Source organism: Mus caroli, chromosome 17 (genome assembly GCF_900094665.2).
Source record: "Mus caroli chromosome 17, CAROLI_EIJ_v1.1, whole genome shotgun sequence".
In the NCBI taxonomy this organism is placed as follows: Eukaryota; Metazoa; Chordata; class Mammalia; order Rodentia; family Muridae; genus Mus; species Mus caroli.
The window spans coordinates 10,349,948-10,376,951 of NC_034586.1; the positions used below are offsets into that span (position 1 = coordinate 10,349,948).

Genomic DNA, 27,004 nt, shown 5'->3' on the forward strand with positions numbered 1-27,004 from the left:
CTTCTTTGTCTCTGTCAAGTCAGCTTTAACTGTGGCCAAGTGAGAACTGCTTTTCTTCTAACTTTTCGATCACTTTCTATGTTCTAATTAGTTAATGTTTCAATTTCACTGGACAAGGGGCCACAGTCTCCCATGACTGTCTTCTGGCCTCTTCCTTACTGCAGCCGAGTTCACCTGATCTTTCTTCCTGTTCAGCCTCACAGGATTTGTGGTGTTATTATAGAACAGCACGAATCCAAAAACAGTGACAACATTAAGCACTGAAGGTAGGTGAGCCATATTTTTCATGCTTAATTTATGAGAATGACTTAAACACAATACTCCCTTCAACTCCATATACACATAAATACTGCAAGTCATTACATTTACATGTAAACGTCATTCTTTTTAAACAAACAAGAAAAGGCAACACAGCGGCAGGCTCGGTCTTCGCTCCACAGTGAGCCTCATATCTCATCCAACTGTTTTCCAGCAGCAGGCTGGAAGCTCTTGGAGTGCAATTGATGTTTATCCTTTGAAGACACTTGGACTTGGTGCTGATGAAGGAGGTGTAGATCCACTCAGTTAAGGTCAAGAAACAGGAAATGCCAAATGACAGAAAAGCCACAAGTGCCAAGATGGACTGATGTGTCTAAGAAGGGGTGTTTGCAGCACATTGCTGGAGCTGGAGCCCTGCTCTCTAGGCATCTAGAAGAGAAGGAGCAACAAGATTAGGAAGAAACAACTAGGGGGTGTTTTACTATGTTTCCTTGTTTTTCTATCTCACAGTTGTAGCCCAGAATTCACTATGTAGTTCAGACTGGCCTCAGGGCTCCCCAGGGCTAATACTACATACATGGCCTCAGATACCATTATTTTAACTTTAGGATTGCATACATGAGATAAATAAGTAGAACAGATTGATAAATGACAGAGAGCTGTGTGGACAAACAAGTAGATGAGTGAATAGATAGAAAGACAGAAGGGTGAATGGACAGATGGATAAGTAGGCATTTGGATGGATAGATGGATAAATAGCTGTTTAGAAAGATGCATATGTAGATGGATGTATTAATGGGTGGATAAATTAAGAAAAAAGAAATCTCTTCAGTGGAATAGTGACATGTGTAAAGATCTTCAGTGGAAGAAGGAGAGAAAACAATGTCCTTGGCCTTACTTCTCCTTGATGTGTGTATCATTTTCAATGCATAAGCATTGAGAAACATTTTTGAGCTTTACTGATCTCTGTAAAAGGCATGTCATTAGACTTGACTGGTCAAGTTTGCTTTCAGGTTTATATTTTGGTTCAGATAAACTAACTTCTAGTGGCATAACTAAGAAGGGGCCGCCTTTCCTCCCTCACTTCTATTCCATCTTCTTTCCTTCCTCCTTCCTATCCTTTCCCCTTCCTTTCCTTTCTTATTTCAATTTTTAGTAGAGATAGTAATCTAAAATGACCCTAGAAAATCAGGAAGTATGGAAACAAAAAGCTCTAGGACTCAGTACAGTGCCAGTTACAGCCTGTGGAGGTCAGAAAGTATTTGTACTACCAAAGACATTCAGATTCAATTTAAAACAAAAGAACCATCAAGGAAGAAAGTGAAGAAGAAAGGAGGAGGAGAAGGAAGAAGAATAAAGGAAGAAGGAAGGAAAGAAAGAAAAGAGGAAGGAAGGAAGGAAGGAAGGAGGGAGGGAGGGAGGGAGGAAGGAAGGAAGGAAGGAAGGAAGGAAGGAAGGAAGGAAGGAAGGAAGGAAGGAAGGAAGGAAGGAACTATATCCCTAAACCACATCTTTGCTGGGAAGGGCAGAAGCCCCAGCTCATAGCAATAGTTCATTTCCCTGGAATGAAGCCTCTGTAGGCAGAAAAATGGATGCCAGTCCCTCCTGGTCCTGTGGGACCACTTCCCTGATGGGAACACATACTCACCTCTGCACTCATACTTTAGGTCCGAGAAATAGACCATCTCTTGGGAGAAGACAAACAGGCCCAGCCTTCCACCAGCATAGGTTTGGTCATAAATTGGTCCTGAGTCAGCCATGACTTGCTTTCCTTCGTGCACTAAGACTCTAAAACAGGCAAGGAAGTAAAAGACAAAAGAGAACTTGAACTCAGAAGCACATTCTCCAGTGGTCTATCATTGGTTTTAAATGCCAGTTGTTGGCTAGGAGGAATCTAGTCTCCCTGTTTAGTGCTAAGGATGAAAGCATGGCCTTGTATATGCTATTCAAGTGCTCTCTGATCTACCATAGAGTGACACCCAGACACCCCAAAAGGGATCGGTAGCCCCACTCTCTGCTCAGGGTCTGAACAGGACTTGCTTTCCCTTTAGGAACAACAACTCCTGTCATGCAGCAGAGCCCGTTCCTTCTCACAGGCAGAGCTGCTGCACCCTTGGATGTAAATGGCTGCATAAGCCAGTGACTACAAAGTGCAGTGTTACCTTTAAGAGCCAAGGCAGTGTAAAGAGTAAAGGATGTTTCTTGAATGTGTGTGTGTGTCTGTGTTGGGAGGGGGTGTGTGTGCCTGTTTCTCTTCCTTAGAGCCAGGTCCTCCCTGAGTGTGGCTCCCAAAGCTTTCATTTTCCCTGAAGATCCCGAGTCTCATCTCCCTGGCTCAGAATGGGTAGTGATCCCTCAGAATTTCCTGATGGAACACATGACAGATGGGACCTCTTTGCAGGGACATTACACCCCCTCCCCGCCACACACACACCCAGAACCTCAGGGATCTGCAGACACCAGATAGCCAACAGGGGTGAGACTAAGTGGAAGATTATTTGCTTATCATCTACAAAAAAAGGTGGATTCCATCCAGATGAGTGTGGGGTAGTTTGCATATCAGCCAATAAGTATTTAAGACATGGCTTACTTTTCAGGTTTTTTAAAGTAAGTAATGTATAGAAAGGATGCAAAATAGATGAGAAAGGGCATTTAAAACTAAGGAATCCAGAGAAGAATATAAAAGTGCTCATTACAGCATAGTTACTTATTGATATTCTCCAATAGGAAGGTAGACAGAGAAAGCAAATTGTCCATCCAATGGAAAAGTTATCTATGCAATGGGTAACAGACTATCCATCCATCTGATGAAAAATCTATCTGGCCATCCAATGGAAAGGCAGACTGGTTGTTTAATGGAAAAGATTAGCCGACCCACTGGGATGAAGCCTACCACTGAAAATGTGCAATTGCCCTTACCTCATGTAGCCTGTCTTAGGCCTGTGAATCAGGTGCCACCTGTAGGCAGTGTAGTCTTTCCAGCCAATGTTTTTGGGGTCATGCCATAGAGTCCGGACCTGTGGAATAGGAGCAGTGTTGAAAGGTGAGCTATGTGCCTCCCTACCATTCTTCTCACCCTGGACTGTGCAAAGTAATACTCCACTTGCTGTACTACCTCCCTAGTACATACATTTTATTTTGTATGTTCTACTTTCAAATGCTGTATCATCTACCCTACTATGCACAGCTATGGGAGACTACAGTGTGCACCTAAGTCCAGTGTTGGGTGTGTTAACACTAAGAGCATGAACACTTGACCCAGAGAGTCATGGATCTGAATTCATATCTTCTGCTTCTTGGATGTAGAGCTATGAACAGAACTGACACTGTAAGTCCTGTCTCTGCAAAAGACTGGACATGTGTTCAGTCTTGCCAACCATGTTTTCTGAAGCACTGGGCATTTCGTGCTTAATAAAGTAGGTATTCGACACCAACTATTAAAATGATTATTATTTGATTAAAATTAAGGGCAGAAGGGTATCTCTTTGGAACAGGTTAGGAGTGCAGGGTCTGTCTGGAAACGGTCATCAACTGCCCCGTCCCTCACCTGGCCTTCTGTGTTTCCCGTGTGCCACAGAGCATTCCTCAGGTGCTCGCCAGTACCAGTCGTGGAGTTTACCACTTTGAGTGACACACCAGAGTAGCCGTAAGCCCGACTGGGCTTGTCTTCCCAGTAGGTCTGGGTCACCTGCTTCCACATCACCACATAGAAGCGGCTGCTTGACTGATAGCCAAAGACAAAGCCAGCATAGTCATCATCCCGGTCAGTGTTGACATAGAAAGTGCCACTGAAGTCCACAGACCCAAACTCATCGAAACCTGAGTGCAGAGAAGACATGGATGGTCTGGTGGCCCAGGGAAAAGCACATTGGGGACGTCAGAAGTCCCTCTCACAGAAACGTGGATCTGAAGAGCTTAGATTAACTTAGATAACCTCTGCTCTTCACTGAGAGAGCAGCAAAAGGAGTTGTGACCCAGTTGACAGTTTTGTGACAGAAGCTCCAGTGTATCATGTATTGTTTCAGAGAGTCCATAACATGAGCTGGCTTACTGAACACCAAATTCCATAGGCCAGAGAGTGGCAAACCTGTGCTTTCCCAGAGCCCTTAACCAGATTATGAAGGGAGACTATCCCACATACCAAGGAAGGGTAAGGCTACCAGAAAAATTATCCTGAATCCTGACCACATGGTCTCTCTGAACCACCCACAGGATCTCAGGCTCACCTACAGCGATGCCAGGGTCTGAGTTTGCTGTCTGCACCAGCTCTTTGCCTTGGTGACGAATTACCCAGTTGGGATCAATTTGTGTGGTCCCCTTGGGATCCAGAGGGACCATCTGGAAGTTTCTGAAGTCTGTCTCAGTGATGGCATTGTTCTCAGGGCACACATCATCAATATCTGGGACATTATCATTGTCAAAGTCATCTTTACAAATATCACCTCGGCCGTCACCTATGGATAAGGAAGAAATGAACACAAGGGGGACAAGTTAGGTGGTTTGCATTTCCCTTCGTGTGTATAAACAGAGACCTCTGGGTCTGTAAGATTTGAGGCTGTGCACCTTGTAATTAATTGTGGTTTGAGGGTCAACTGCCTACAAAACACTGAGCTTGTAAAGCTATAAGGCAATCCCAGGGATGCTTTTAAAAACATCCTCACTGCAAACACTACAGCCAAGAATAGTGCGATAAGCCCAAGCTCTGTTCCCTAAATTCAAAGTTGAAAACAGAAAGTTGGCTGCTGCTAATGTCTCTCTAAGCTCACTTTTCACTGTCATTCTCAGTAACTGGAGCCATTTTAATTTATTTGGCACTTAAAGTAGAACCTTTCCAGCACACATGACTTCCCCTAGGGAGATCAGACCCAATGAGGTTGGTCTGCAAAGGGGGCTAGGTCATGCCTTACCTTACAGCTGACCTGTCCTTGGCCACAGTAAGATGCCCAAAGGCAGAGGCGATGGAGTTAACCAGGCACTCTGCTGTGACCTCTTATTTCAAAAGGAAGAAAAGAAACCATATTTGGTATCTAGATTGATATCTTGATTTCCCCATTCTTCAAACCAATTTTCAGTTCTGGTATTCAATACTGTAGGCTCCCCACTGTGGGAAACATAATTAGATGTACAGGCATTTTCTTTTATTGAGACAGGATCTCAGCACAGGCTCATCTCAAACTGCCAATATTGAGCCAAGGATGATTTTTTAATGGTCCTCTTGCTTCTCCCTCCCAGTATAGGCACGCATCACTATGCCTTGTCTATGTAGTGCTGAGTTTCCACACTAGGCAAGTGCTTTACCAATTAATCTATTCCCCAGCCTTGGCAACAGCATCTTAAAAGTAATAAAAATACCCCTCACCTCTTCTTCCCAGTCCCCTTCCTAGGTGAGCCAAAGGCCACCTCCCACTGTCTGCACCAGTGTCTGCATCAAGCTGGGGGCTCTCTGCTGAAAGCATTCTTTCCTGTGCTGGGAGAATGCTGCAGCTGCCCTTGGGCCCTGGCCAGTCTTTTCACGTGCTTCTGAGTCACATTGGCTCAACACCCCAGGACTCCTGGTCTCCATTTGTTCAGGATAAGTGTGTTCCAAAGAGAGCTTGGATCATCCTGCCCATTGGGAGGGAGTTAGAGACCAGCCTATCAGCAAGCGCAGCTGTGCACTTTGTTATTCAGGACTGCGGTCTTCCTGGTGTGTGACATCCTCCAGCGCCTGCACAGCTACAGACCACTGATGTGCAAGACCTTCCACGTCCCACCTCCCCTATTTATAAATCCTCTCCCCATCCTGCCACTGGCTGCATTCAGTGAACTTCATCTCTTTCAAAGTGTTTGCCAAAGGTTTTCAAAAGTACCCGGAAGCCGAAAGGTTTCCTCTTCCTGGCACTCACAAACAAACCTCACCTCTATCATTGGTGGAATATTAAACACACAAGAGGAAGCTGAAGCTTCAGGCAGGCTAGACAGACAATCAGCCAACCCTGTGCCCAGCACCCTTAGATAGCCATCCTGCTGATTTTTGAGCTTCCAAACTGGAGTTCTGCCTCTGTGGGACTGCTCGTGCGGTTTGCAAGGCACATGTGAACTGAAGAAGGCACCCACCGTCTGAGTCTTCCTGGTCTGGGTTGAACACAAGCCGACAGTTGTCCCTGTCATCTGGAACACCATCGTTGTCATCATCAGAGTCGCAGGCATCGCCCTTGCCGTCGTTGTCATGGTCAGCCTGGTTGGAGTTGGAGATGTATGGGCAGTTGTCTTGGTTGTTCTGGTGGCCGTCATCATCTATGTCCTCATTGTTATCACACTGGTCTCCAACGAGATCATTGTCCTGATCGATCTGGGGGACAGAGCACCAAGTGAGCACCATGAATACTCCCTGAGGAAGCACAGGAAGACTCGGGGACTAGACTAGAGACACACCCCCTCTTGGTACAGGCCAGCACTGGGGGATGAGGTACAAAAATGGGGTATGATGGCTCACTTGCTGTCCTCACAGAAGAGAGCTTGGATTGGAGGCTCCTGGGTGCAGGCTTTCCTAGCCAGTGCCCCATCTCATAGGGGACTTCCTATAGCTAACTACCACTCGGGTACCATAGGAACCACTTTCTCTACCATTACTGTATACTCTGCAGACTATATTCCTGGTCACATTCTTCAGGTCCCTTCCAAAGGCAAGCCTGGAAATGTAGCTAGTTCTGGGTTTGCCTCTGGATAACCATGGAGACTAATTTTCCCCCAGACAGTGTGGGGAAGTCACTTCCTCCCTTGGCCTGGGGCCACCTGGATATAATGTGCTTAGATTTGGTCTCTGTAAGATGTTTCAGCTGAGCTTATAGCAAGCTATGTTGTCATTCGTGGCAGGGCAGAAGAGAACCCCACAGGAGCACCTTTATGAAGCTGTTTAAGGATGAGGAACACCCTGCTCTGGAGATGGGTCACCCTCAAGGCTCATCTCGAGGCAACAGCTGGGGATCACAGAGCCCTGTTTGGACACATCTCATCACCTGATCTGGGTTGTGCATCAGAGGACAATTGTCACAGTGGTCACCCACACCATCACCATCTGTGTCTCTCTGGTCAGTGTTGTAGACATATGGACAATTGTCTCGCTCATTGAAAACATCTGTTGGTGAAAGAAACAAAGTAGGCACAGGCTGAGTTTAGAGAAGGTAAATCATTTTCCCAGCATACTGGATAACATACAGGCGTTCACTAGAAAAATGGCAAAAATTTAAAGATTACTAGATTCATTGAAGAGAATATGATATATTTTCCATTAAACATCAAATTCCCAGTGAGACCCTGTCTCAAAAAAAAAAAAAAATCCAATTCCCTTAACCTAAAATATAATGAGTGTTTGGGATTCTCTGGGCAATGCTGCCCAGTCAGAAGAGGGTAAGTGCGGTGTGGCCTCTGCGCTTGCTGTTTTGGCTGTTCCCACTGAGATCTCAGAAAGTGAGTTAAGTCTGTAGTCACACAAGAGCCTCTGGGTGATGTTTCCTCATCGTTTACACACAGTGGGAGAGAAGTGATGGTGCAGATGGATCAACAAGGGTTCTAGAAATCTGAAAATAGGGAACGAGGTCCAAAAGTACTGAAGGAATAATAATAATAATAATAATAATAGTAATAATAATAATAATAATAAAAGGATAAAGTGGCAAACTGAAGGAAGATAAAGCCAAAGGAAGAGGAGACCATTTTGGGAAACAGAAAGGACCCTTAAAATGACAGGGTATAAGAAGCTGACACCCCAGCTGGCAGAACAGAGGCACCAGCCCACATTAGGACAGACATGGGGTGCCTGCTAACTGCATCAACCTTCAAGAAGGCAGAGTGGTCGAGGCTGTCCTGAGGCTAAGGTTGAATGCAGAAGCTGACTGGAAAGTTCTACAAGAGCGTATACTTTGAGATGGGTCTAAATAGCAGGGTAGAGTCAGAGGGGATGAAGGAGCTCCAGGCTGCGAATTGTTGAGGAGGGGGGTGAAGCTCATGGGGTACACAGAGGAGTCAAGCAGAGCAGTGATCTGAGTGTCTCCTAGCTCTACAGTGACACTCTGAGAGAGCAGTGCCTGAGTTCTAAGTGGTCAGTCTCTGGGCTCTTGCATAGAGGACGCCAGATCTCAGGGTAAAATGTCAGCCTGCAGTAATATGTCAGAGCTCATGGGGCACACCTGTGTTGTTCTACCTGTCTTGGTTCCCAGGTCCCATGGTTAGGCCTTATCAATAAACAATAAGAAACCTAGTAGAAGTAAGACAAACAACCTCCTCATACCCTTCTCGGAGCAGTTGGAGCCGCTCTTGGATGATTTAGACAGAGTATTCACTGCAGAAGATGCAATGAAAGAGTCAGATGAAGCAGCTGTGGGTCTGACAGCAAGGAAAGAAAATGCAGAAAGCTGTGCTTTTCTAAGATGGACCTGAGGCTTGTGGGAAAAGTTATTTAGGGAATCCTTTTCGTAAGCATATAGATACATTGAGCTCTTCTAAAATGTTCGGAATTGCAGTTGCTCCAGACACACATGGAGGGCTGCTACCAGGACCCACAAAGATACCAAACTCCAGATGTCCAAATTCACTACACAAAATAAAGTGATGTTTACAAACCATCTAGTTACAATCCTGTACATACTTAAAAGCCATCTCTATACTATAATTTCGTTGTTTAGATGAACAGCATGGTAAAGGTCTGGGGGTTAGTAAGACAGCTCTGTGGCTACAAGTGCTTGCAGCACAAACCTGATGACCCAAGTTTGATCCTCAGAACCCACATTAAGACAAAACAAATAAAAACCAGATGCAGCAGTGAGCATCTGTGGTTGGTAGCACCTCTCTGGCGAGATGTATGGAAGACACAGAGAGTCACCTATGTGCTCTCAGAACAGTTTGTCTAGAGTACACAGTGCAACAGAAACCAGAGAGATCCTGCCTCAAGAAGGTGGGTGGAGAGAACCAACTCCTGACCTCCACACACACAGGGCAGCACCCTCTGCCTTTCACACACACACAAATAAATTAAAATTTACAAATCTGTGCATGTTCTGTACATCCTCTTTCTGTATGGTTAGTTGATTTGTGGCTGTGAACCTTAGTACACAAAGTGCTAGCTCACTTACAACCATTAACCCTGATCTGCATCACTAAAGTGAGCAGAGCCACTGACCGTCTCCATCAATGTCCACAGAGCAGGCGTCCCCCTCGCCATTGTTGTCTGTGTCGATCTGTGCTGGGTTGTGTACATAGGGGCAGTTGTCACAGCGGTCTCCAACCTCATCCTTGTCATAGTCTAATTGACGGGGATTGAAGAGAAGCTGGCAATTGTCCTAAAAATCGCCAGAAAAAGACATCAGAAAGAACACAGACCAGGCAATCAGGCTGCCATAAGGCAACTCGGTACTCAGGTGTAGACCACCAATAAGGAAGCAAAGAAAATGAGCGAGTTAGCCCTGCACGGGCACCGGCTCAGCATCCTGTGTTTTCGCAGTTCCATACACAGCTGTCCTGTCTCCCTGAGTGTTGAGATTTCCTATTGCAAAGTGGCAGTCTCCTCTCCTTCACAGGAAAGTCACAGATGAGACAGTAGGTGAGTGTGGATGGATGTGGGCAAGGCAGGGAAAGCATGGACTCTCACCATAGAGAAGCCATTCTCGGGGAGCTATATGAGCCCATGTTAAACCTTCTGATTGCATCTGCCGCTTGCATCAAGCACCAGAAGAAAAGGAAGCGAATAAGGTCTTTTGAAGCAATTAAGGAAAGGGAAGTTATGAGCACTTTCTGCGTTGTACCCCAGGGAGCCCTGTGCACCCACTAATCAGCATTTTCAGGGACTACTTTCTCTATGAGTGACCTTTGGGAGCCGTTCACAAATATGTCAGAAGAGCAGCCTTGGAATCCCCATCTCTTCCAACTTCTCGGTGCTTGAGAACAGCGCTCATCCTACCTTCTCATCGCTCACACCGTCATTGTCATCATCCTCGTCACAAGCATCTCCGATTCCATCCTTATCAAAATCCTCCTGCCCGGAATTTGGCAGTTTGGGGCAGTTGTCCTGTGATTTGGGAGAGGAATAACAACCATGAAAGCATTCCAAAGGTCCTTCTCTCCAAATCGGGGAAAATAAAACAAGAATTATGAAGCCAAGGATATAAATATCTGATACAAGTCCTCAGATAGAAGCGGAGTGAGCATCGGAGCCAGCTGTCCTGGACATGTACTGTTCTGAGTCCTACCCTGGGAATTATGTCACTGCTGCACATGAGGAGAGACAAAAGGAGCCCTGTTCTGAACCCAGACCCCAGGAAGGGATCAGACACCTGAGAGAACAGAGGGAGGTGAGGGTGCCTGTCCCAGGAGAGGTGCAGAGCCAGATGCTTAGCATCCTGTTCTTTCCCCCAGCTCATCAAATGAACTAAGAGCTCCAGCATGCGTGCAAGCTCAGTCCTCACCGGCCAGCAGGTCTCAAAGGAGGAAGCCCTCTCACAGCTGTACATTGTCTACGCTTTGCAATTCTGCACTGAAGTGAAGCTTAGAAGGAGGGAGAAGAACACCACTCCAGCTCTTCACATTTGATAGACATGCAACAGCATAAAAGCCTCTCTACTCTGTCTACTGTGCTGTGACCCAAATGAGCTGCAGGGACCCAACTGAGGGACTAAAGAAGGGCAGGGCAGGGCAGGGCAGCTTTGGTTTCAACCACATTGATGCCTTTTCTTGTCTGTGTGTGTGTGTGTGTGAGTGTGTGTGTGTGTGTGTGTGTGTGTGTGTATACAGGCAAGTGTACATATTTTCAATACATAGTTTGTGTACATATGTATATGTATATACTGTGTGTGCATGTATGCATGGGTGTATACATGCATAGTGTGTGTGCTTGTGTGCCTATACATTGTGTATGTGTGTGTATGCTATGTACATGTGTGTATACATATATAGTGTGCATGTATACATACAGTATTATGTACGCATGTATGTTTATACATACATAGTGTGTATGCGCATATATGTGTATACCTTCATCGTGTATGTTTTCATATGCATGTGTGCATGTGTGTACATGTGTACTTTTCATAACATGTACTGCTTTTCCTAACGATGCCTGGAATGGGAAGAAAAGGGAGCCCAGTTGCATTCAGTGCTACAGGTGGACTCCTGAGTGGACGCCTGTGCCCAGCGCACATCAGACCCATGCTCTCTTCATCCCTTCAGCTGTGAGAAGATGTGTTGCTCTAACATGGTCCAGCCTCAGAGTAAGAATTTCATGCAGAGTGTAGGAAGGAACAAGATAATTTGGAGTGTCTCCCTGTTTAGATCATTGCTTCCAATTGGCCCAATCTTTCCTGGCAGTGAATCACTGAAGAGACACTGGGTAGGGGTGGGGCAGCCCCTTGCACTGACTGAAGAGGACTGAGGGGCAGACTCCTCACTGATGAAACTAGATGGAGTGGCAGAATCCTATACTTATGAAAGGGGCTGAGGCACAGCTCTTTATACTGACTGGAGAGGGATTAAGACACGGACCCCTGACAATGGCTCAAGAAGGGACTGAAGCACAGAGTCCTAGCTCATAGCCTGAGGTGACTGTGACTCTCACCTTGATGCAGTGGTAGGTGGCATTAGTAGCACACACCAGGTTGCTGTTGGGCCAGCCATCCAGGTCTGAGTCCTCCCCGCAGATGAGCCCATCACCTGCGTAGCCAATCTGGCACTCACACTTGTACATGGGGTCACTAAAGTGGCCCAGGTAGATGCACTCTGCATTCTTGTGGCAGCTGTGAGTCTTGTCCTTACATGGATTCTCTGGCTCACACACCTAGAATATCAAGAGAAATATGAAATACAGACAGGACTTACTAGGGAAGAAGTTGGCCACGGGTACCCCTGAGAATCCAAAGAGACTAGCTCATTGTGAGAGGACACAGAGATTTTGACATTTCTTAGGAAGCCAACAAGTATTTTTTTAATGGTTATCTGAGTCATATAAACATCATTTTTGAACTTGTTGTGTAACACTGCTTGCCATGGCTTTGCTGTGACCCTCCAAGGCATGGATTAGAATACACATCCAAGTGTGATAGCTTCAAAGTCTCATTGGAAGTGTATAGTCATCAGGGACCCTCCAACTTCAGCTCATCAGTGCTCAAGCTCACTCTCTCTGTCTCTTTCCCTCCCTCCCCTCATCCCTCTGGCTTCTGACATGCAATGACAACTCAGACACATGAACTAGGTATCTGGTCCTTGGTCTTGTGTTTCCAGACTCTAAAATTGTGAGAAATGAATCTTTGTCCTGTATCCCTACCCAGCCTTGGTCTTCTGCTATAGCATCCAAAACTGACCAAGGTGTCATTGCTACCCTGAAGGTCATGGGCCCTCTGCATGAAAACATCTGGATTCTTCTGTGTCGGTAGAAGAGGCAGCAGATGAACAGAGCCCGAGAGGCTTCTGTAAGAAAAGGCTCCCCTCTGCGCTCCTCCCCCAACAAGGCTGCCCTTTCTCTTCCCTTCCATTCCTTCTCCACTTGCCTAGACTTGGCAGACTCTTTCAAGCCTTTAGATATACAGGCAAGGTCAGAACCACTTACTTGTTTTTCTGTTCTAGCATCCTCCAGGCCAACACCGAAGGGCTGGTTCCCCTTGTAGCGTGGTGGACAAGGCAGGCAGTGGAAGCCGGGGTTGGTGTTGACACAGCGGGGAGCTTTGTTAGTTGAGAAGCAGATATCTGTGACCACAGCACACTGTGAGGACAAACAGAAGTGAGCCTCTCTCCAGATCTCCATAAGACACCCAGCTGCCCAAGGCAGAGGTACCAACCTCATCCAGGTCCTCACAGTGGGTACCATTGCCCAGAAAGCCCACTGGGCAGGAGCCACAGGACCAGGACCCATCAGGGAAGCTGTTGCACTTGGCTCCAGGAAAACACGGGTTGGATAAGCACCCATCTGCATGGAGGATGGGAGACAGGGCTAAGACAAGATCACACACACACACACACATATACACACATGGGTACACATACATACATACATTCAAGTACGCATGCCCTGTCACCCATGGAACAGCTCCTTTCACACACACACACACACACACACACACACACACACACACACACACACACTCACCAATAGGGCAGCTCCTCTTGTTGCACATTTGGTGTTCTGTCACATCCCCGACACAGTCCTTCCCTCCATACTGGGGCTCAGGGCTGTTGCAAACACGTGTGCGCTCACGGATCCCTCCAGCACAGGTAACTGTGCAGGCTGACCAAGGGGACCAGGGGCTCCAGCGGCCATCAACTACAGAGAGAAGCAGGGAAGATGACTGAGAGGGGGATGGAGGGATTCAGATATGATTCCCAATAGCAAGATCAGAAGGAAGATGAGGCCGATATCCTGGCTATTCCAGTGTAGTTGAAGAAACTGGGGTATAAGGGAAAATGGAGGACTGGTCTACTGTGATTTACACAGCTATGATTCAGGGAGTCAATATTGATTACAGAGTTTCTGATAGATTTTCTTGCCTCTAAAATAAAATTCTTACAATCTTTTACAGTCAGAAGCCTGAGTTTCCTTACCAAGCCAGGCATGAAGAATAGACCAGCCTCCAAGTCTAGAAGACTTTGTGGGACTGATTCTTATTGCACTGGGCAGGAGGCAGTGAAGATCTGGGTGGATTACCTGTTATGAAGGCAATCCCCCTGCCTCCAGTGTACTGTGAGGACTCAGCCTACCTGCGGATATCCTGGTATACTAAGCTGTGAGTCCCCTAAGCTGTACCTTGGTGTGACTAAGACACATAAAGCCCTGTCCTGAACTTCAGGTTCAAGTTCACATTCTAGCTTATTTTTTTTTGTAGGTGACGGTCTCTGTCCACTTGACTGATCTGTGCAAGATACAGAGACCTTCAGGCTAATTCAGGAAATCAGGGTGTAGAACCAGAGGTGGCCACCGACATCAGAGCAACAGAGCAGTCACATCCACACTGCCGAAGCTGCACTGGCTTTTGATTTAGTAACCAGATTAGGATGGAACAGGCCTTAGTGACCAGCAGCTGTCAGCTCTACGACATTGCCAACAGCACCTACTCACTTGGGCATGGATCACGCTGACAGGGTTTGGTTTCCCGGCCGCTGCCCTTGCAGTTCTTGCCACCCATTTGGGGCACTGGTGAGTTGCAGAGACGTATGCGGGTGACATTGCCAACTCCACAAGTCACGGAGCATGAAGACCAGGGTGACCAGTGACTCCAGCCTCCATTCTGACGGACTGGCACAGGAAACACAAAGAGGTCAGCATCCCAGGCTGTGACCCTGCACTGGGCAAACCCCAAGATCTGTCTTTCCAACTAATCCCCGTTTCCACTGGAGAGGGCTGTAGCGAGAGCACGGCCTCACCCAGGAGAAAGCTTCTCACCTGGAAAAACCTTCCCCTGGGGACACAACCTCCAGACACCATCAAATAGCTGCTGTTGGCATACCCATATGAGGAACCACCCGGGACACTCACTTCTCGTATCACATTTGCCCAGGCTGCATGTCCTTGTCTGAATGGAGGGGCCCAGGCAGGTGTTGCTGGTGACATCACAAGACCGGCCTCTCTGCTGGGTCCCAGAGCCACAGGTGACAGAACACTCGGTCCACTCTGCCCACGGAGACCAGCCCTCATCGCTGTCTGCAGCTAGCCAAGAAGGTACACAAACACATGAGGTTGGGTCTTCCCTCTCCACAAGCCGTAGGGAGATCAGGCACTACAGCCATATGGGGTCTGCTTTGGGGACTTCTGCATAGGGAAGAGCTTGGCAGGAAGAAGGGTCTATGGGAAGAGCCCACCACCTGGGTAAGCTTAAGTGTCTTCAAAAGGAAGAGAATGCTGGGTAATGAGGAACAAGTAATCTAGATCTGTTTAGAGAAGCTGGCTCCAAAAAAGGAAAAAGAATGCTGAATCTTATCTACAGGAGACGTTTTCAAGGTCACCAAGAGGCCATTTCTACATAGCTTCTATTGACTTGTATGAGGTAACAACATGCCAACCAACCACTGGTTGAAATTAGAAGCTGCATAGTTTATTTCCAAACACTTGAACAAAAATTCCATACAAAGGCAACTCTCTGGAATAAAATTTTTATAGACACATAGGGTATGGTTTACTTATGCTGGGGCTTGGGCTAAAGGTAAAGTACATACATAGTAGGTCTTTTAGTAGATGTCCCTTAGTAGGGGTCTCTCAGTAGGGTCCCTTTGGATAATGGAAGAAGGAAAGGAGAGCAGCCGCATAGACAACACCAAGGACAGACATCCTAGCTGTCAGTCTATTGTGCCCTTGCCCTTGCCAATATAGGGGAAGCAGACTCGAGCACCCAGCACTGTGGTATTAGCATTGCTGTATGGAGCAGGTAGCTGGGATTCTGGAAACACACCAAAAGGAAAGACCAGGATAAAGACAGGCCAAAGGCATCCCGAACACTCAGAGATGGTGACTGAGTGGGAAGGGCTTCCCACTCATGCTGGGGAGCCACCATTGAGCACCACTGGAAGCCAGATCCAAAGCACTGACACAGGGATCCACAGATGAATGGGGGATTCTGAGTGGAGCAGCTTGGGCACTTCTAAAGTGCATCTGAGCCTCCAGGCTCCTGATGTCCGGCCTGCTCTGTCTCCACAGTGTCGGACCTCACAGAACTGGCTCCCCCATGGTCCCAGTCTGGGTCACTTGGACCATGTCTCTGTTACTTGAATCCCTCATTGAGTAAGAGTCTCTGAATTTTGTGTTTATTTACTATATCATGGGTTTGGGCACAACTGTTCACTCAGCCTAGGTCTAGCTGCAGCTCCTGACTCAGCGGCTACTGACATGAGGGCCGCCTTCTTGGCCTGGGAGTTGGAACTTTGGTCCCTGCAGGATTGCTGGGGCACTCCTTGTCTGGGATGAGCCAGAACAGGACAGCTGCAGACACTTAACTTCTAGAACTCTCAATGGCTTCCTGGCCACTGGCTAGTGGCTGAAGCGGGGCCTAGCCACCCTCTGCTCCCCTCCACTGCCTATCTCTAGGAATCTGGACCTCACCCTCCTCTATTCAAGCCACAGAACAAATTATCAGACACTAAGACTCACAACATGCTCACCACAGGGGACTTACAGTGTGAACAGGATGGACAGCACTCGCCTTCCACAAAAGATGGGTTGGCACAAGTTGCAGGTGAGCAGGTGATCTGATGGCAGACTGTTTTAAATTTCTGAAAGTATAGAGAAACATATGGAAAACAGTCCTTTACCATAATGGGCATTGTCCCAGGAGCTGGATGGGGAAGGTCAGTAGGATGGCTAGATATTTTTCTGACTCCAAATCCTACTTCAAATATAGGGTTTGACCAGGCCCCAGGGGACTCTCTGAGCACCCACACTCTGTCCTCCCACTATGAGCAGAGAGATGACAGCACCAGCTTTTGAATCTTCTGAGTGGGGAAGAAAAAGAATGACAGAGTAGTCTCAGATCGCCGGATAACTGAGGTCAACACAAGGACAGGGGACAATCAGGAGAAACTAAACCATCTGCACTTTCTCGTCATCTCTCCTGAGCACTGAGGCCCTGTCAGAGTTGAGTGGGATCAAATGCAAACCAGAGGAACACTGAGGCAGCTTGGTTCCCACTGATTCTCTCCACAGAAAAATGCTGAACAAGCCATTTCACCCTCTGGGTTGTGATGTCTTTGTGCACAGCACAAAGAGGTCCAAGTTATATTTGTGTGGACTTCCATGTTTAAGGCTCTCTTACTGAGCCTCCTATGTATGTGAACATCATTTATACTTATGTGCTGAGCAGGCCATTGCCAGCCATTAAGATCTGTGAATGTCAGTTTGAGCATGCCTACCCTGTGCAGGGCATATCTGCCTCCAGGAGGACTCATCTCTGGAACTCACCTTGCAGGTGCATGTGGTACAACTATCCACAACCCAGGTTTCATTTTCTGCAAAGATTCGGCCCTCCTGCACACAGGCTGACATGTTTCTTGTCTTTAGAGGGCCCCCAATGAGCTCCAAGAGGAACTGGTTATCACTAGACTGGAAACAGAGATGAGAGATAGGAGAAGAATCAAAGGCCTTCCTTCACTGAGGAGAAGCTTAGGTCTAGCAGTGCAAACATCGGGTGTAGGTGTGACACTACTGCACGCAGACACTGGGGCCTGGTTAAGACAGATGATACTGCAAACCCACATAAACTTTGCAACAAAGACTGCACTGCGGAGTTCAGCTACACAGACAGTCTCCATGGCTAGCTACCCTCCCTCTCCTCTGCTCGCAGATCATATCAAATGCATAGTCATCCATTAATGATGTCTCCTCAACCCTGGGCTGACCATACCTCATAGATGCAAGAAAGACCGCCATTGTGCACAGTGGGCACAGGAAGTGTTTGAGAGGAGATATCCCTGTCCCTGTCCGATATCTCACAATGTCAGGGGCATTACAGGAAAGGACAGTTGGAAGACAATACGACTCTCCCTCTTCAAAGCTACAGAACCCTCCCTCATTCTGGAGCATTTGACTGTCCCCTGCTTCCACACACTTCAGGACACACATTCATGTCTGTCAGTCTTACAAAACTGTATGGCAGAGACACTTGTAAAGCCTGTGGCTGCTCCTTTCAACACTCAGCTGCTCACATGAGATGGATGTCTTTTACTCTCTGGGAGATGCGTTCCTCATCATTAGAGAGCACATGTGTCCCCTGACTGTTTTTATTTGCAACACTTTTAACATCTCTCCATCTTCCCTCTCACTAACTTGTGGTAGGCCAGGATTCCTGAAGGGCCTGATCTGGGTGTCCCCCTGATGTGGCTTTCTAGTCAGAGTTTCTCCAAAGCAATGAAGTATTGGTCCCCAGAGGCCTGACTGGCTGTCTGGTGAGGCTTCCAGAGGGCTGGCTCCCGAGGCTTCCCTGACAGACTGCTGTCTGTCCCCACTACCCTCATTTTCCACCTCTACCCTCCACCAGGTACCTACCACTCTCTCCAGGTTCTTGCTCAGCTGGTTCACCATGACGTGCAGTCCAGAGAGCTCATTCATCATGTTGCTCAACTCCTCGCAGGAGTGCGTACACACTTCCTGTGCCTTCTCCACCCCCTGGACCACGAGATCTGTGGTGATGTGAGGGCTCAGATGGAGTGTCTCTGTATGTTCACTGATGGTGTTGACCTCAGCTAAAGGAAAGAGAGAATCTTAGTGGAGCACAGTCCCTGGGGAGTCAGACTTGCAACTGTAAGCTGGCACCCATTGACATGGTCACCAGAGCACATCCCTAGGGATGTGCAGGAGCAGGATAGCACCTCTGCAGCTATAAACCAACACCCATAAATATCTCTGCTTTCTTGGAGTGGCCACATGCTCAATTGTATCCATCAACACAAGAACATTTGATGGCCACTGCTTCCACTTAAGACCCATGCTTAGCAGGAGGAACCTGTCCTACTTTCTATGATTTCCTGGTAGGGCAGAGGTCTAGACTAGGAACAGAGAAAGGCAGAGCAGAGCAATGGGAGACAAGTCATTTGTAATGCAGGGCCATCCATCACATACCTCAATCAAACTGAGCTGAGACACTGCCTTTTGCTCATCCTCAACCCTAAGTCTGTTCCTCCAACACATAGCCCATGAACTCACCCCTCCCATCCCCAACCTTCCTATGCCCCAGTTCAACCCGAGTGCCCTTTCATGGGCTTCCTTTCAGAATAAAAGCCTACTTAGGTATCTGCATGTCAGAGACACACCCCCAAGGCACACTGACTTCTCTCCACACACTCTGCTCTGCTGCCGCTCATATGCAGATGTCACAGTCCTGGCACAATCACAGGGAGTCTCCCTGGGCCATGCATGCACATGCTCCTTGACTCCCAAGTAGTTCTGAGATAAGTCCAGAAACAGAGTAATCCCCAGTCAAGCTAGAGTGAAGAGCTCCAGGGAAGGACAGGCTCCAGGCAAGAACAGACAGACAGAATGACAGGCATTCACTCCACAACTGAGTGTTCATTACTTGCGTTCAAAATCTTGTTGCGATCTACATGGCTTCTGAGAGCTGCTAATTTCCAGTGTGCTACTAACCATAAAAAGCCATGCTAGTATAAGTATTTTTAATAACTAAGTAGAGGGACACTGTTAAATAGTGGATTTACGGGGGGAGGGTTATTCATCATTTATCTTCGTTTATATTTTTAAATCTTCAACTTATTTAAAATACTTATTTTTCATATCTTAGAGTTAAGCAAAATAAACCAATGTGTGCCTTTGTTCACACTTGCCATGGAAAGGCTTAGACTGATGATAGAAAAATGTTTGAGCCAGTGTGCACCTCCCGATATATACCAGGTTCTACAGCTGTGAAATTTGACTGTGAAATTTGACAGGGAAATTCCCATTTTAACAAACATCAAAAAAGCCATGCTCTGAGACCAGGCTCACGAGTTCACTCTCTGAATGAATAGAATATTCAAGTCTGGTGTGACCAGAGGAAGAGAGCAGAAGTCTCTGTCAGGGCCAAGACTTTAGTAAAGAACTCACAGTGGTCCTTGACCTCCATGTGAATGCACATAAATCCAGCTATTCCAGTCTTTCTCTCCATCTTAAGAGAACAGATTTAGACTCCTGTGTAAGTGTGTTTTATTAAGAAGGGCTCAGAACTTCCAGATATGTTTAAGTGTTTGCTTGTAATAGTCCTTTGTGTGGCTGACTTGTAACTCTGAGCCAAAATATCCGCTGAAGAAAGTTATGAGTTAGAATATGTTCAGAAGCCACGAAAGATATGGTCTTGATCGCAGGCTGGAATACCTCCTCAGAATGGCTCCTGGGAGCCGCTAATTTGGAATTGTTATTCTTAAAATTGGGATTGTTATTCTTAAAATCTATTCAGAATTGATCCTTGACAATTTATCACTTTTAAGGACTGGAAGTCTAAACTGAGCAGTGAACTCACCCACAGAGGATAAAAACACTTGACGCAAATCTCCACCAGGGCAAAAACACACATGGCCCAGCTGCAACCCAGCAGAACAGTACAGAAACTCTTAGAACAGAGCTTACCCACCTCCCTGGCTGTGTTGACAGCCTTTCTTGCTTAAGATATCTTCCACAGAATCAGCAAACACGAGATGGACATTCTGCAGCAAGCCCTAGAGGGAGAGAGGAACAGGGCTGCAGGTGAACCCTAAGCTTGATGGAAGCTGATGGTACTCAGCAAATGCAGAATACAAGATTCCAAGAGCACTGCTCTACCCAACAGGTCTGAAGGTATCAGTTACCCTATTCCTATTATTTTAAAAATGTTGCTATAACACACACACACACACACACACACACACACACACACACACACACACGGGGTTAGCATAAAAAATTTCTAACTAGGAGAACATTAACTTTGGAGAAGAATTAGGGAGGCTTGGGGATAGGCAACTTCTGTCCTCTGCATATTCTCAGGTAGACATGATGGGCTATTTCCTCAAGTAGAACTGAAATGTGTTGTTGTTTGCGATTCAAGTCTGAGAAACATCGAGGTTCACATAAGGTCATTCCAGGAGAAGGAAGCTAATGCTGAAATCTGACTGGGCCAGTCAGAGCCGCAGCAGCCCCTGACAAAGTGCTCTTACCTGGACCTCTTACTAAAATAACTAATCTCTGACATATATTTATTTCCAAGAATAAATGCGTGCCTGTCAGAGGACAATGGTCAGATATCCATCCCTTCATCTGCAGTGAGAGTGGAATGAATACACTCAATCATCGGAAGTTAAAACACCATAGGCAGAAAGTCCATTTACTACACTTGAACTTGAAGACACACCTTTGGTTGTTCTCTGAGGTTCTAGACTGACCAGGAGTCATAGCTTGCCTCTAACCAGCATTGAGAGGAAGGACCAGAGTGCAATGTTGGTGGGCCATAAAAAGTCAAAATACAGAGCCTCAGTATGACTTCACCACCAGTGAATGGTCTTCATACCAGAGAAAGAATGAATAAACCCCCAAAAAGCCATTAGAATTGGGGGTTTCTGTGTGGACCCGCCATTGCAGGTTCTAAATTCCCAGTTTTAGAAGGATCCAAACTTCTTAAGCCTCAATGAAGGTTTGGGGATAGGGGGATCCACTCACAAAGCAGCAGTGGTTTTTTGTTTGTTTGTGTTTGTTTGTTTGTTTGTTTGTTTGTTTTTTAAGGAACTCAGACCCTCTTTAGTGCCTCAATAACTTCATTCCCAGAGCAAGGACTAGAATGGGGTTTCACAGGCCTACTAAAGTAACTTGGGGTTTCCTGGAACATGTGGATTCTTTCCCTCAACACCTGACTCAGGCTTCCAAGAGCAACACATCTGTGACAAAATTCCACTTCACATAGCTTAAGAATGTGTATTCTATGTATACTGAGTTGATGGCTTTGACTATGTGCACTGAAGTGTGGTGCACATGTGTCTGCATGACCTCGTACGTGTCCCTTGTGTATGTGCAATTGTATTGTCAGTATTATACTTATAAGTGTGGATGTTTGTTGTGTATACACATGTATAAATGTGTATATTTGTGAGGGTATGTGGACACGATATGCAAGCTTCTGCATGCTTGTGCACTGAGTGAAAATGTATTGTATAAGCTTATACATATAAGCAAGTGCACTCATTATACAAGTGTGCACTTGTGGTAGATATATAGGTGTGTGTACCTGTGTGTGTGTGTGCGATGTGCATGCACATGTGTGATATGTTCATACACTTGAATGTGCACATGTGTGTGCTTATCATGTAAGTATAGGTTGTTGAACAAGTGAACATGTGTAATATATATATATGAATGTATATGCAGTATGTACAGGTGTGCAAAGTGTGCACACATGTGCCACAGTATATACTACATGCATCCAAGGAAGGATCACATCCTTCCCAACACAAAAGCTACACTGACTTGCCCCATGCTGTGAGCTCCCTACAAGGCTCTACCCCATGACTGCCGTGCTATGTACGCACCCTGAAGTGACTCTCTCGAGATGCACCTTTGGCCACGTACATCCTGCTCCTGTCTACTTCCAGCTGCTCATAGAATGGTTCTTCCAGGGTGACACTGTCGATAAGATCGCAGCCCACATACAGGCTATAGGTGTCACTGGCCACCTGCACAGTCACATTCTTCCACTGGGAGTCAGCCAGGCCCACATCCTCCAGGAAGTTGGTATGCTGATTGCCTTCTACCCAGTAGTTGAGGTCCAAAGTGTCCCCTGGGCCATTGGACACAATCTCAAACTGCCTCTGGGAGGTGCCGGGGCCTTCCAACACGAGGAGTGTTCCCCGAGACTTGCGGTCCTGCTTCAGCTGGGCTGTGAGGAAGAAGCCCTCCTTTCTCCTTGCAAGCTTGACAATCCTGTTGAGATCATCTGTGTTCACTGGGGGGATGTAGTCAAACCGTACAAAACGGTATGCGGGCACCCCGGGGTCAGGCCCTCGGAACTGCTTGGCACCGATGGTCTTCCGGTTAATGTTGCTGATGCTGAAAAGGTCGAATGAAGTGTCCTTGACGTGGTCACCAGCTGCCAAAGGGAACCAGAGGGTCATAGTTACCACAGGCTGATGCTGAGGCTTTCCTGGATGCAGACTGGAGAGCCATAAGCCATAAGCTCACAAGACTTCCCCTGCGACAAGGCTCAGAGGCTTTCTGTGCGTCTTTCTCTCCCACCCTAGCTGAGCCTGAGCCAGCTACCCACTATGATGGAGGCTGGCTTTCTCCATGACTACAGTGCAGCACGTGTTCTGGGCCTTCCCAGAACCCAGAACATGGCTTCATCCATAAACAACAGCACTGTGCATCTGCTCACATCTCACTGGAGGCCCCTGAATTCCAGCTCCTGAGCCCTGCTGTTCTTTGTCCCAGATTTGGGCAAAGCACAGCCTCCCCTCCATCTTGGGACTGGGGAAGAAGGAGGCTGAAAGGGGGACCTTTGACTTTATCGCCATCCACTAAGTCCGATGTTGCATTCTGAGGATGATATTCCTTCTCAAACATCTTCTCATTTCTATAGAAAGGCTGCCAATAAATAGTAAATACTGTGCACTATGAACCAGTATTTGAGACAACAATGGACCTCACCCTATCAGTAACTCTTTGAAGTCACCATTCAGCTGCCAATGAGAAAATCATCAGATCTTATCAAAACTAATCAACAATTCAAAATAATACACAGACTAGAATGTTAAAACACAGCACAGATTCTCACCATGCACTGACAACTGAAAACACAGAATAAACTGCTGTGTATAGAGGCATAAATGTTGTCGTTTTTATAAAGGTATTGACGGTGGCACAATTAAAATAATTAGACTCTGTGACTATTGTTACTAAATATGGCAGTCCAAGTTTTATGAATTATTTTATAAATTATAATAATATAGCAAGGACAAGCTGTGTGAAGTATCTCACTACCAGATGCAGTGCATTGGTCTCTATCCCTAGTTTCCAAAAGACAACCTCTCTGTGCTATACAGACTCAGGAATCTTTGATTTTTTTTTTTTTACAAGCATGTTTAAAAAGCTTCATATGCAAAATACGTCTACAACCACTTGCTGGTCTCTCATCTGCAGCTAATTCACCATTGCACACAGAAACAAGAAGATATATCCATACTCACCATAAGCTCTTGGCCCTATGCCCAGAGCCAGCAGGGCCAGTGCCCAGAGCATCTTGTCTCCACCCGTGACACTTAGGAGAAAACCAATCTCGCGGATGAAGAGTGCACAGCTACAGCCCGAGTGTCACTGGGAAGTTTGTTCACGTGACCTCTGAAAAACAGATTTCACACAAAATCAGAAGCAAATATATCTGTGGGAAGCAAAACTCTAGATAATATACTTTCTTTCCAACCAGATTCTTCCGACCGTTACTAGCATTTATCCCACCACTTCTCCCTGGCATGGAGGTGAGGGGGTCCTGAGGCCTCTTGCTGTACTATCACCATAACAACCCGGGTTCCTGTGGCTGTGAGTGTGCCTGCTCTTTGGAGGAGCCAGTGGAAGATATGCCAGAGCATTGTTTCCCTGGGGACTCTGCTATAGCTCAGTTGCAAGACTTAAGTCCAGGAGACCTGAACCCAGGCAAATATCCTGGCTGATAAGAAGACTCTAGAAAGGCTTCTGTGTAAATGTCCAGGAAAACCAGTTATGCATAACTTCATCACAGGCAATCAATACTAACTACATTCCCAAGTTTGGAATAAACTCGGTGCATTTTTCTCAGGACAAGCAGAAACTTTTCCCCAGCAAGGGTTTTAGCCCACTTTTCTATTCTGCAGGCCTGTTTTTCCATTTGCAGGGATTCTAAGTTGGCTCGGCAGACCCTGGATCAGAAGTCAGAGGCCTGGCCTGAAGCCTGGTTCCTCTGCTCCTCTGTTAACTCCTTAAGGGCTTGCTTCCCCATGCTCAGCTCTCAGCTCCCCCTCCAACAGGCCGGGTTCTGTTCCATGTCATTCTCTGCTCCGTGGAAACTGATCTCTGTAGTCCCTCATCTCTGTAAAGATGGCTAAAATGGGATAGCTTCTCATTGAGAGGAACATCTCAGCAGTTCCCCTCTCCAGAATATTTTGCTAAGCTGGAAACAATGCCCTCCAGCATGGGACAGTTTTCTCCCCAGAGGGAGACAATGGGGCAAGAACTTGGTCCTGTCCCACGAGCAGTGCTTATGGACTGAGCGCTAGGTACATTTCAGGAGGCAGCCAAATATACCATGCCACTTGAGCGCTAACACCAGCTTTTCTACCCAGGTGGAAAGAGGGCAATCTTTTCCCCCTCCCACTAAGTTGCTTTGTCCATGGCTTGAAACACTTGACTCTTAAAATATCAACTTCTCTAGATGCTAGAGAAAGACCCTATGCAAATGAATATCTCCAGAGCTCTTTGAGGCACAGCAAACACTCAGGATGTGGAACTGTGGCTGGGAGGACTCCCAATGTCAGGTCTCCAGGTGACATTGTTCTGAGAATTCAAGTATAAAGTAGACCTTGTCAGGTACTTTAGAGAATCTTCAGAGTCCACATCTGAAGACTCCAGCTTGCCCTATCCCTGAGTCCCTAGTGCAGGTGTTTGCCACAGGGCAGCTGCCCCTGAACTCCATTCCCAACTTTCTCCTTATTCTAAGGTCAAATGCTGTCTCTGCAAAGACAAGTTCTATCTTAAAATGACATTTTACAGCTCAGGCATACAAACACAAACAGAGTCCATTAACTGTGTTTTGGTAAAACCAAGCTCAATTGGGAGTGTCACAAGTAATCAGCAGTCATTAACAGCATCCCATCTAATCTTGCTGCCTTCCCCCACATGGAAAAGGGACCAAGAAGTGAATAGTATTTGGTCCTGGATCAAGCCTCCTGGGGTCAATGCAATTGCATCCAAGCTCCATGGGTACTACACACACACACACACACACACACACACACACACACACACACTTCCCCATCCACAAGTCCTCACTGTAGGTTATGAGTAGATTTTCAAAGGTATTCTGCAACAGGCTATTATCACTTTTATAGGTCTTACACAAGTTCACCCCACAGGAACAATCAAAGTCAAAGTGTGTCTGCTGGGTGTCTAAACATCTTCAAATCCTACTGTTCTGCCCCCTTCCCCTCCCTCCTCCTTCCGCACCAGATCACTTTATTTTGACTGCCCCAGGCTACCAGCTCTTTTGTATGCAAATTAGACAAGCAGCAACCCAAACACAATCCCCCCAGGGTTCTCCCCGCCCTGTACATTATAATTATAATGACAGCAACACTTGTTCTGCTCTTACTAATGTTTAGAATCAGATCACTATAATCCCGTTGGTTATTTTCACGGTTTCAAGAGATCTCTTGACATTCCTTTCTCTGCTTTCTCTTCCATAGCAAACTTTGGTAGAGAAACTTTCTTATTTTTAAGTAGAAAATGTCAATTCCCCCTCCCCAAACCCCAGCATCCTTGGAATGAAGCCAAAAAGACCCTTGTTGCTTCACAGGGTTCCTGCTGTGAGAGACCACGAAAGACACTCCCCACACCCCCAACCCCCGCCACCCCGGGGACAAAGACAGCAGTGAATGTTCTTGGCAGGTCAATAAGTTTGCAGGGCAAAGACGGTGAGGAAGCCACTGGGCTATGTGTCAGAGGACACAGCTGGACTTCCCCTTTAGCCTCCTGGAAACCACAGCCTTTTCTGAAAGATCACAGCCAGTGAAATGTCTTAGAAATAAAAAGGTACCTGGTGTGTTTGCAAGAGAATGGTGACCGACGTCAGTACACTGAGTCTGTCCTGAGGGGACTAGCTGCAGCCGGAGAGGAGAGGCCTGGCCAAGGAGGCTGCAGACATCGGACTTGCTCTCTCTGCCTCCCGGCAGTGACCGGCTCCTTTATACGCCCTTTCCCCAGGAGGCCTGTCAATCAGACACATGCGGGGGCACGTTTAATTCATTCTTTCGAAGGAGTGTCATAATTCGTCCTCTGGTCTCGCCATTTGCTCAGAGTACCTGGTTACCCAGTCCAAATCCAGCCCCTCAGAGCTAACGCCCCTCCTACAGGTCCACCCAGGCTTTCCAGACAGGGGCCCGGGGAGGGAGGAGTCAGACAAGAGGGGCAGGCCAGGACTCACTTTTCCTGTCTTCTCTCAGGAAATAAAATGCTATAAATAAAACCAGCAAGATTGGCTGGGACTCCCCATTTTGCTGAGGAGAAAAAAAAATGCCAATTCTATGCTTTAAATGTGTTTCGAATTAC

At 46.8% G+C, this 27,004-nt stretch overlaps 1 protein-coding gene across 1 annotated transcript; it reads right to left on the bottom strand.

Moving 5' to 3' along the window:
• Window positions 1–278: 278 nt before the first annotated feature.
• Window positions 279–26,757, bottom strand: Thbs2 (thrombospondin 2). The gene is made up of 22 exons (XM_029471613.1): window positions 26,493–26,757; window positions 23,896–24,046; window positions 22,243–22,799; window positions 20,319–20,403; window positions 18,245–18,441; window positions 17,162–17,302; window positions 16,380–16,476; window positions 14,750–14,920; window positions 14,333–14,509; window positions 13,367–13,540; window positions 13,059–13,186; window positions 12,830–12,982; window positions 11,843–12,061; window positions 10,193–10,300; window positions 9,416–9,575; window positions 7,257–7,375; window positions 6,355–6,589; window positions 4,485–4,712; window positions 3,806–4,077; window positions 3,178–3,275; window positions 1,907–2,046; window positions 279–687 (listed from the first exon to the last, which is right to left on the bottom strand). The coding sequence occupies exons 2-22, from the start codon at window positions 23,945–23,947 to the stop codon at window positions 680–682; spliced, it is 3,519 nt and encodes a 1,172-aa protein (XP_029327473.1). The 5' UTR covers window positions 23,948–24,046; window positions 26,493–26,757; the 3' UTR covers window positions 279–679.
• Window positions 26,758–27,004: the final 247 nt, after the last annotated feature.

What these genes read in the sequence shown, in the direction of transcription:
- Thbs2 (XM_029471613.1), bottom strand. Translation starts at nt 23,947, where the DNA reads ATGCTCTGGGCACTGGCCCTGCTGGCTCTGGGCATAGGGCCAAGAGCT. An exon ending in CTCGAGAGAGTCACTTCAGG is followed by an intron (nt 20,404 to 22,242) that starts GTGCGTACATAG and finishes CTCTCCCTCTAG; the next exon opens with GGCTTGCTGCAGAATGTCCA. An exon ending in CCACCTACCACTGCATCAAG is followed by an intron (nt 10,301 to 11,842) that starts GTGAGAGTCACA and finishes CCCAAATCACAG; the next exon opens with GACAACTGCCCCAAACTGCC.